Genomic DNA, 11125 nt, shown 5'->3' with positions numbered 1-11125 from the left:
TATAACTACGTACAAAACGCAATGGCAAAGACAAAAGATTGGGTAATTCATCCTCAGAAGTTTGCTGCATCTTTGACTAAGTGTTTTGCAAATAGTTCCCCTCCAAAAATGAGAGCAAAATACCTGTGAGGATGGGATCTGTAACTTCTTATACTCGTCACTCTCTTCCACCTCTCTTTCATATTTTAATTTGCTGTTGAAGAAGCCATTACCTTTTACTTAAGAGATTATGTTTCAGACTGAAAGGTTCATGAATACAAAAGCAACTTTAGCTTGAAACCAACTGAGTTTGTGTGCTTCCGGGCCATCTGTGGGCTGGCAGGAGAAATCCTGTCTTTGCACCTCTTGACCCCAAAAGAAAAAAAAATATAGAAACAAGCTCGGAATGATATTTTGGCTGAGAAAATGCAAACAAAAATGTATGAAAGTGGCTCACATTTGTGCCTTTATTCTGTTGCATCAAATCCCCAAGAGATTTGTATGCATAGACTGGGGTTCAACTGCATTTAAGAGAGTATGAGAGGCCACTCATTTGGAAAGGTTTTGATAGAAGCTAAAGACAGAGAGCCATGCTAATCTAATTCTGCAGTTTCAGCATTATATCCAGAGGCACTGGGTTTTCAAGGTAAAGTTGGGATATGCATGTCATTAGCTACACTTTTGCTAATTTTCTGTCTTGCATTATTTACACTATCACCTAAGTACAATATTCTAAGAAACAGAGGGTCAAAAAAGTCTTACTGCCCCTAAAATAGACTTGGAATTCTAATTAATGGTGTGTGTGTATGTGAATATATATTTATCTCCACACAAACATACCAAGAATGCAAAACGTCAGATGAGCAAACTTTCTCTGGATGAGTATCACACATGGGCCAACCCTTAACTGGCACGGCCTTTTACTCTTCTAAGGACAGAAAACAGCCACCCCTATCTGGCACTTCTATTTCTGTTCCATAAAAGCTCATTTTAAAGTGTTACCACTTGCCTTCTCTTCATGCATCTTTTAAAAAAGATTTTTTTAAAATGAAATAAAAGGGCCATCTGTGATGGCGCCCCCTTCTCCCAGTATGATTTGTAGCCAGACAAATGGCAGCAGAGTTAAATCAAGGTTGGGAAAACCAAAAAAGACATGAATGGATTTTCTTCATGACACAAAATAAATCTTTCTCCCAAGTACTTGGGATGGACAGCTCGAATAAACACCTTGCACTTCCAGATTCTTCATGAATTTCAGTATTATTTTGCAAGGTTGGCGAGGCTTTAAACTTTATTTTGTTTAAAAACTTTGCAGATATTGTGAACTTCCTCTTAAAAAAAAGAAAGAAAGAAAGAAAGAAAAGAAAAAGGCCTGAGTTAAAAGTTCCACTCTGGGACTTGTGTCAGATTTTGTTCCGAAGCAGAATCCAACCTTCTTCATTAGTATAATTCTTCAAGGCAATTCTTTCACATGGGGGGGACGATCATGCCAGATATCGCTGTCAAAACAGACAAGAGGGTGGGATAGATAAGTCACTTTGTGCAAAAGATCACCAATTCCAAACATTTACTAGCAGTGTATCAATCTATGCTATGTTTAGGATTTTACACACTACACTGAGCGACAGCTTGAGAGTAAAACACACCCTAAAATAAGGCAATTACTCTAGAAGCTGTATAACCCTAGAAAATTAAATAAATGCTTGTGGCAACAACCCGCAATAAAATGTATTAGGAAGGAAGACTCATGTAAATAAGTTAAAATATTTAAACAAATCTGTTTCAAACCAAATCTCCTTCATGAGAATCAGAACTGACTTTTATATCATGAGCAAACATCTTAGGTTGGGCCTGACAAGTTCCTTCTGCAATGTGTGCAGCCGTCCTCCCCTAGAGCAAGACTGCTTTTGCTGGAGAAAGGCTTCTTGCTTTGTGAAACGAAATCACTGGATCTAACTCACTAAGGAGTATGCAAGGAAAATTAAAACAACAATTTCATAATTATGAAACATTGTGTTTTTAGCTGACAGTAAATATCGGCCCTGTTCTAGGAGAAGAGCATATGCATGAAAAGGGGGAAACTGCAGATGCTTTTCCAGGGTTGATCCAGCAGCCAAACGTCTCTTAAGGTGCAGGACAGAAAACTGAATCCCTCTTAGCAACGATTATATGATTAGCACTATTGAATTCAATTTAACCGGCCCTTCAGTCCAGAATATATTGTAACACACAGATCTCCCTATTAAATCAAGGCAATGGGCTTGTTTTGATTGCTCAGGTCTTCTTAAATTTTTCTATTTAAGATGTCATATGCCTAGGTTTGCCAATCTCCAATTATTAGCTGGGGATCTCCTGCTATTACAACTGATCTCCAGCTGATAGAGATCAGTTCACCTGGAGAAAATGGCTGCTTTGGTCATTGGACTCTATAGCATTAAAGTCCCTCCCCCAAACTTCGCCCTCCTCAAGCTCTGCAACCCTACATATGCCCCCAATACACAGTATTAGCATGGAAGTTATCTTCAACAATATTTTTAAAAAATCCTGAAGACCTGAAAGGCTAGCCGTCTCTGCTCCCCCCATTTCCCCCCATGCTGTTCATGTGTATTGAGCCTATTTTATATTCTTGCTAATCTTCTGTGCTTGATTGCATATCTTTTCAGAAAGAGATGAGCAAAGTTGTCTTCCCCATGTGGAGAAGATAACAGGCTATTATCAACTGATACAGAACTTAGGAGGACATCTTGCAAGGATCCAAATATAGTTGCAACACACTTTGATCATCTAGAAAAGCCCTTGACTGTAAGCAATTGTAACTGCTGGAGCTACTCATAAATTCGAGCAAGTCCAAATTTCATCAGCCTATGGTGGAACTTTAAGCCTTCGGTTTTATATTTTGCTTTGCAATGCAGACAGTCTCACATACACATATCCCCCCAATCTCAAACATTTAAGCCAAAGAAACAATAGTTCATAAACCTATTTCCTATTGTACTGTCTGAGGGGAATGCTTTGCATCAATTAAAACCCAGACTTGGATTACATATACATGTTGCAGCAGTTTCCTCATGGGTTGAAAGCCCAGATAGGCATTGCAGTGATAAATGTATGTAAACACTGAACGTCTGGGTCACCTTAATTGTGCAGTTATTTTCAAGCTCACACCAGCAGCGATGATGTGTGTGAATGATGTCGGCCTAGGAAGTAGTCACATGATGAAGACAAACCATGTGATTAAAGCTCACACATATGTTATCACAGCTATGTAGGTCTTCAAGCAGGCAGAAACAGTTTTTCACCAGCAGCCATGCCACTGCTGTAGTGTATGCATCTATTTCCATATCAGCTCCTGAAGAGAAGCCAGTTGTGGGGCTTCCACTCAAACTGAGTTCCAGCTTTTCTCCTCAAAACCTCAAAAATGTATAAGGTGACCTATAGCACTCAGTAAGAAATAAATCCTTCCAATCCAAAGACTAGTTTATACAATTCAGTTTAAGCCAATTTACAATCATATTGACTTAAATAAGAATAAGTGGGCTCATATCATGTTACTGCCATATAACTCATCTGTGGATCAGGCTGTTTGCCAATAGATCTAAAAGGATCCATAAAGATAACCTAGTGCCACCACTTCTGCGTAATGCCAGAGTGAAACACTGGAAGCAAATATAGTAATTACAACTGGGATTTGAACATGGCCTGCGTGATTCCAACAAGGCTGCCTCTTTAACATGCCAGCTGCATGGTTATTTGTGAGAGGATATAAAATGAATACAGTCTTTAGAATGATGCACTTCACAGGCACATGATTTAAAATCTGAGCAGGCATCTCAGACATCTAGGCAAATAATTTCTTGGGGAAGAACTCAATCCATGCCTGGATCTAATTCATTGAGCTTTAATTACAGTTGCAATAATTTGATAAGAACCAGCTAGAGTGAAAGGCTTGAAGACTTGGGGGGTTAGGAAGTGAGAGGTAATGTTTTCTCCACAAACATCGTCATATGTGCAAGAATTACACGACAAATCAGCAAAGGGAAGGTAGTTTAAACAAACAGCAACAACTAAATGAAGTAAGACAAGAAAGCAAAATATATCAATGCAACTAGAACTTGGCCTCCTAGAGGTAAGACCTGCTCTGGCAGCATAACAATAATTTCCTTTAAAATAAATCTGGAGTATCTCTTATTTTCTCAGAAAGAACAGCAGATCATAGTCCCTGAGTTAGATCAGAATTTCCTCTTCCATAAGTAAGAGGGGCAGTTCCCCCCACTGATTCTTGCTTCCTAATGCAGATGCCCACAATAGATACCTTGCACTGTTCTCAATGGTTCTCCCAAATCCCCAGAGCTACTTTTCAGGGTGCACAGGGCTTGCAGTTACAGTGGGTAAGTGGGAAAGATCGATTCCATAAGCAGAGCTACACTCACAGTCCTTTGGATCTTAAAAGGTAAAGGAAGTCCCCTGTGCAAGCACTGGGTCATTACTGACCCATGGGGTGATGTCACATCCCAACTTTTACTAGGCAGACTATGTCTATGGGGTGGTTTGCCAGTGCCTTCCCCAGTCATCTACACTTTATCCCCAGCAAGCTGGGTACTCATTTTACCGACCTTGGAAGGAAGGAAGGCTGAGTCAACCTTGAGCTGGCTACCTGAAACGGACTTCCGTCGGGATCGAACTCAGGTCGTGAGCAGAGCTTTTGACTGCATTATTTGAGCTTACCACTCTGTGCCACAGCACTCGTGCCCTTTGGATCTTACCACTTACCAAAAAAAAAAAAACACCTTCAGAATACAGAGTCATCAAGACACCACCACCCCAGACCTGTTAAGAAGGGCTTAAACAAAGAAACTGTACTGCATAATGCATCTTGCAGTCTCTCTGATGTCAACTGAATTGTAGGAGCAATAATTATAATGAGCACGGGAAGCTGTTCCCAAAGAAAGGAGATGGTGTGATTTCGCTGGGTGAAAATGCTCAGAGAACACACAGACCAGAGAGGGAAAAAAGCAAGATCAAAGTGGGAATGGGTAAAGGAAGATTGGATGCATTTGCAGTTCAGGTGGGCCTGAGTTGTACTGCAAACCCATTAACATTATATGGTACCATTTCAGATATTAAAAAGAAATATTTATTTCATGACTCATGGGCTTGTATTACGGGATGTATGTACCTGTGTTAGAGCCCTATACTAGCCTAGACAAGTGAGGATTGTACCCTGGTCATAATAGTGTGTCAAAACAAGGATGGGCCATCATAGGTATGCATGCTGGTGGGTAATGGCGAAAGAGAAGATTATTTTATGTCAAGAACAAATGGTTAGATAAATGAGAAGAATATTGGCATGTACCCTAGCTTTCATCCAACTTTACTGGTTCTTCTTCCACCTACCATTGTTAAGAGCCACTTAAGCTGGAGGGAGGCTTTTTAAGCTGAAGGAAGACTTCAAACTTGGTGTGGTAGGAAACAGTCCATCCTCTATGGAGTTACCATGCTCTTTCCCATGTAAGTATACTGATCCTTCTCATTCCTCATTATTATTAAACTGTCAGGATAACTGGCAGTCAATAAGGGCAAAACTGGACAAGATACTGGGAGCTCCATACAGTTCCCAGTGTTTTTTCTTATAAAAACATAAGGCCAATCAGGACAGCAGCATGAAGAAAGGGTTTTTTAAAAAGCATTTCCCCTCATGCAGTTTTCCTGACTTTAGGCAGCCTTGTGGAGACCTATTTGCCTCACTGGGGCAAGCAAACATGCCCTGGGCTTGTATCAGTATGTCTGCCTCATCAAGGTAACCAGCAATTCTATAGAGACATTTCAGGCAGGAAAACTGGCTGTTGGAGGAAAAGCTTCACACACACCCTTCACTCTTCAGTATCAATCCGAATCTGGTCCACATATACTGTTTTTCACATTTAAAAAAACACCAGGAGGTCCATTCATGGAACGTCTAGTATCTTGTCTAGTTCTGCCCATTTTTGCAGATTTTCTACAATGGGCATTTATGATAACTCCACAATAATTTTCTAAGTAATGATGATTCCTCCTGTTAGGAAAGTTTAATATCCCACTGTAGGTAAAAGTGAGAGATTGTGCCAATGGAACAGAAATGGCATAATATAAGGCCCAGACATAGGTTTTTTTCAAAGAACACCGATCATTATTATTATTACCACTGAAGAAGCCTAATACTTCTGAATTAAATTACAAGTCAAGAGGTAGAATGACATTCTGAATTTCTTCCTGCTTAAAAGGTTTCATATTTCCATTCTGCCAGGGCCTTATCATGCTACTTTTGTACTTTAAGTGCTGTGTGTAACAAGACCACCTAGGCTTTTTCCTGCTTAAATGTGCAATTGATTTTGAAAAAGAAAATATCACAGAGAATTTTTTTTCTCTAGTTATGAGAGCAAAACCTCCTTACAAAAGGAAGAGGTTTTTTAAACAAAACCCATAAAGGAAGATTATTTCTCCCTATTGTGTCCTAATGTGTATAAAGATGCTCTATCAAAGAAAAAAAATGAAGGTAAACATGTACTTCACATTGTTGCAAAACTGCACAGCAAGAATATCAAGCATGGCTGTAGTTCTAGTGAAGAGTTTGGTGGATCTTGAACCTTTATAAGCAAAACCTTGATTGGTCTCTGAAGCGAGGTATCCAGAAGCCTAAGAAGGAAAAGGCAGGTATGCCTTAAAGACAGTGGTTTGTTTAAGCAATAACACAATAACAGAGATGATGCATTTCTGAGTAGTCACTCCATGCCCTGGGTGGGCATGATGGCACAAGGCTGCAGGGGAAATCTCTTTTAATTCATCACCAGAAGTTCAGCTGTCCCTGAAAAATGAACTGCCTACCTTAGTCTTTCTCTTATAGAGGAAGACTGAATTCCAAGCCAAAATTAGGATGGAGGCTGAAGTCAGCATACTGTCTGAGCATTTCAAATGAGGATGTGCAATATACAGTGGCTAATCAGTAATCCATACTATGGATATGTGAAACCTGTCTCTTTATTTTTATGGATATTGCCATGACCATACTGGTATTGCATGGTTGGTATACTTATCAATAAAAACACATATCTGAACTGCATATCACATGGCTTTCACTATCTGCAATTGCGATATCTTGTTCCCTGTGGCAAAGCACGTACAACTATAGATCTGAACCACTGTTGTAAATTACAAAGCACAATGATTTCAGTTCCACACGTTGAAAAGCACATACAACAGTGTAGATGAGAGTCATGGCTGCATGTCACATGCACAGTTGGCTTATTTGTGTAAGAGTTTGACCATGAAGGCAGGGGAAAATACTAATATGTACAGATTTGCTGCCTGTTAGACACACTTCTTTGGCATAGTAAATATTCATTTCGCTTGATCAGACAATCACTCAATTTGTGCCAAGCCCTAATCCCTATTTATGTGACCAGGATCTTACTTGGACACTAGAATTCCACGTATGATGAAAGAGAAAGTAAAGTAATAACTGCCAGCTCTTATGATTCTGTTTCTGTGCTCATGAAAAAAGAATGGACAACCAATGGCATAGTTCTGAATCATACCCAGCAAATAGGACAAAGAAGTTCATACTGGAATGTTTGCCAACTATTAATTGCAACAGTAATGTATCAGTGTTTTATCACCACAGAGAGTGTTACTGTCATTGTGATGCTAATATCCTGGCTCCACTCAGGATCCATCTGGTGCCTCACAAATATGGGATATGATCCTTTAAATCTTTACCTAAAGCCACAGTTCCACCCACAGGACTCTAGGAGTGCTGCATCGCAACTGAGGGAGAGAGTGGCTGCCTTCATTTCCTACTTTAGCAAGAGATTTAGAGTCAAACCCAAAGAGATGCTGGGAGACTGTGACTGGATCTTCCATTATTTTTTAAAATAAGCAGCAGCTCATGTTGCCCTGGTTTGGACTGGAGATGAATGGGGAAGGGGAGAAGCATGCAAACGCCCCCCCCCCAATAATTTCACTTATTGAAACGAGGACAGATATTAGCCCTAAAAAGGAAAAAGGATGGGTGACTACCAGGAGTGGATTGGCCATTAAGGCAAATTGGAAAAGTCCTGGGGGGGCCAATGGACTGGAGGGTCACCACCGTTGACAGGGTCATTCTGGTCCTGAGTGAAGCAAGACAAGCCCGATGCAAAGCTTGTGGGAGCCAAGCCGGTGGCCCTCATTTTACATTAGACGGGTGGGCAGAAGCTGCCCCTGCAAGCTGACAGCCCCTGCTTCATGCTAGGTGGATGGGAGCTGCAGCTACAAGTCAGCAGATCTTGTCCCTTGTGAGGTTTGTGGGAGCCAGTGCCACTGCCACTGAGTGAATGAGGTGAGTGAAAGGTGGGCAGGAGCTGGGGCTATGATGAACCAATAGCCCTTATGAGCGGCTGCCAGGGCAAGCCAGCAGCCCTCGCTCTGCATGAGGCTGGTGGGCACTGAGGCTATTGCTGATGCAAGCTGCTCCCAGTTCTGTGTGAGACTGTCACAAGGCTGGCAGGAGCTGGAACCACTGCCACTTCACACCAGCAGCCTCAGTACAACCCATCATTGCAAGATGGCAGGCGTCACCCTGTGTGAGGTCAAAGTGAACGGGTGGCACTTGCCCCACTTGAGGAAGATGTGAGCTGGTGCTGCCACCACAAACCTGTCCCATGTGAAGAGGGCAAGCACAAACTGGCAGCCCTCATCTTGTGCAACCTGGTGGCCCTTTCTTTTAGGCTGTTCTTCCTCCCTCTCTCCATCGTGGGAAAGAGCCAGGGTACAGGGTCCTTTCCAGGGCCATGTTGGCCTTCCAGTCTGACCCCAGAACCTATCCTTCCCCCCCCCCAGGGCTAAAAACAGCATGCAGAGCATGTAGGAAGGGGAAGTTTACATTTACTCTCACGTGGCCCCAATTTGAATCAACAGTATGTGTGACTGCAATTTACCTTTAAAAAATGCTGGGAAGATCTAATTATGGATTTCCCAGGTCTCATCTAGTTTGACCCTCTGGTGTTGCAGCCACTTAACCTAATATTGGTAAGAAATATCTGCCCATGGGCTTGGGTTCATTTGCTGACTAAATGCATGGCTTGTTTTTAACATCAAACCCATGTTTAACGATACATCTGACTGACACTCCATGACAGATATGCTTCTCTTTTTTCTACTGATTCATGTTGTTAGGAGAAGAAAGTCAAGTCCTTTTTAACCACTGGGAAAATTTCTGACACCTCAGGATTCTTTCCAATTGAAACTATAAATCAAAACACCATAAAATGCTAAGGAAATCCATGCATTATTTCACTGCAATGTCCCATGCACAGCTCCTACATTCACCCAGGCGAGGCTTGCATAAAATCAGTTCTTGGTAGATTGCAGCCTTTATGGTTAAAAACAACAACTAACTCATTGCAATTTAAGATTAAGACCCATTGACAATTTAGATTTTACATGCTTTGGATTTTTCAGCCCTCCACTAGAGTGAGCGCAGCATTTATCTTTAGGCATCGTCATTGTAAAAAAAAAAAAAGCGCTTTCCACATTATGCTTGTATGTTTGTAAGTGAGTATCTTCTTTCCTCTGCAATTGCAAACCCGACTTCTCAGAGGCTTATGGCATAGCCAAGAGAGTCTTTGGTACATTGGAAGCATTGGGGATAGTTGATTCTTAAGTAAAGCTCGTAAGAAATAGCTGAAGGCAATGGGAAAGAATTTGTTGTTTATCACCAAATTCTGCGAGATATGCAGACAGACTTGATAGAAAAAAAAAGACTTTCAGGTCTGGGTGAAATATACCATGCGTCAGTAACCCTCTTCACCTCTGGCACAGTTTGAGGCAGCTGGTGATTATGAGACCCCTTCTTGTCTAAGTGCGCATGAAAATGTATACTCCTCTCGGTGCTTTAGAATGTGTAATTATGAGGGAGGCTTAAACACAGTACGACAGCCGCCTGGCAGACCAAACCCAACAGTGAAATGGAGGAATTTTGTTTTTATGCTCTACATCAGAGGTCCAGATATTAAATGAACCTTTCACTTCCTGGATGTGAATAAGGAACAAGAGGAACCATTTTATAATATGCACCCATTCTACCAAAGGCTATTATGGTATTTGTCAATGAAAGATAGGTATCCAGAAATGTGAGTACCGCCAGAGGATTTAAATGAGAACAGTGCTGATGAACTACAAAGTTAGACTGAATTCAGTACAGATATATCTCTGTCCCTAAAAAAATCAAGTAAGGGAAATGAGGGTGGACTCAAATGATCACTTGAGGTGATAACTGCTAGGAGAAGCCGCCAAAGTATAGTCACTGGCTGTTTGGATGCTCTGACGTGCAAAATATAGGCAGCAAGTCTGGAGTTTACCCACCTTAAGGACTAACTGCTCTCTGGCTGCCTTTAATTCCATACCAGTTTTGTCTTTCATTTTTTGTAAACTAATTTTAAAGCATTTCCTTTATGCACAACTTTTCTTCTCAGAACTGGGAATAAGGACCAGGATCCTCCAAAACCCACAATACTACAAGCCCATAGCCTTTTTGAAGAGTAGCACCTGAAACTTGCTTTTAAAACAAATAGGAGTTTCACAAACAATTTGCTATATGGTGTGGAAGTCAACTTTCAAAGGAGATAAAAATAAAAAATCCACTAGGCGAGGGAAAGCTTCTTTGTATCAACAAAAGCAGCACCTTGTATCATGTCTTGTTTTTTAAAAATTTTTTGAATGCAAACAATTACATCCATGCATTCTATAAAGAATTTGCTTCAGTGTGCAAAAAAAATAAAGAAGAAGCCCCGAACACATACAGGAAAGGAGATTCTTGAGCTGGGTTAATAAAGTAATGAACTGACTAGGTTTCACGTGCTAAAAAAAAAAAAAAGCCTACAAGACCAGTGCAAATTCACTGTTTTAAAAAGAAAAAGGAAAAAAAAGTCTAATAATGTAGGGGATGGGGCAGCATCAAGACCAGCAAAAAGGACAGTGGGAGACTTCTGCCCTGACCAGTTATGGAAAAATTTGAACCTTTGAAATACAAAGAAACCAGGAAATGGAATGCTAAACATCAGCAAACAGGTCACAGAATGTAGATAAGGCCTGGCAATTTTACTGCATAATTTTCTGTGACAGATCATGCCAA

At 40.9% G+C, this 11125-nt stretch overlaps 1 protein-coding gene across 6 annotated transcripts in view; it reads right to left on the bottom strand.

Annotated features, from left to right (window-relative positions):
* Window positions 1-1089: 1089 nt before the first annotated feature.
* The window catches only part of EBF1 (EBF transcription factor 1), a 394943-nt gene continuing 384907 nt past the window's right edge, over window positions 1090-11125 (bottom strand). For all 6 annotated transcript variants that reach the window (XM_056856959.1, XM_056856963.1, XM_056856964.1 and 3 more), the window contains one exon: window positions 1090-1478. Coding sequence is in view for 2 of the 6 variants with exons in the window: in XM_056856963.1 (XP_056712941.1) it covers window positions 1447-1478 (32 nt within the window). In the remaining 4 variants the exon portion in view is untranslated. The remainder of the gene's footprint in view (window positions 1479-11125) is intronic.

The sequence above is a fragment of the Euleptes europaea genome, chromosome 1, assembly GCF_029931775.1.
Source record: "Euleptes europaea isolate rEulEur1 chromosome 1, rEulEur1.hap1, whole genome shotgun sequence".
Taxonomy (NCBI): domain Eukaryota; kingdom Metazoa; phylum Chordata; class Lepidosauria; order Squamata; family Sphaerodactylidae; genus Euleptes; species Euleptes europaea.
Note: the sequence above shows the minus strand (reverse complement) of the source record. Positions and strands in the feature narration are given on the sequence as shown.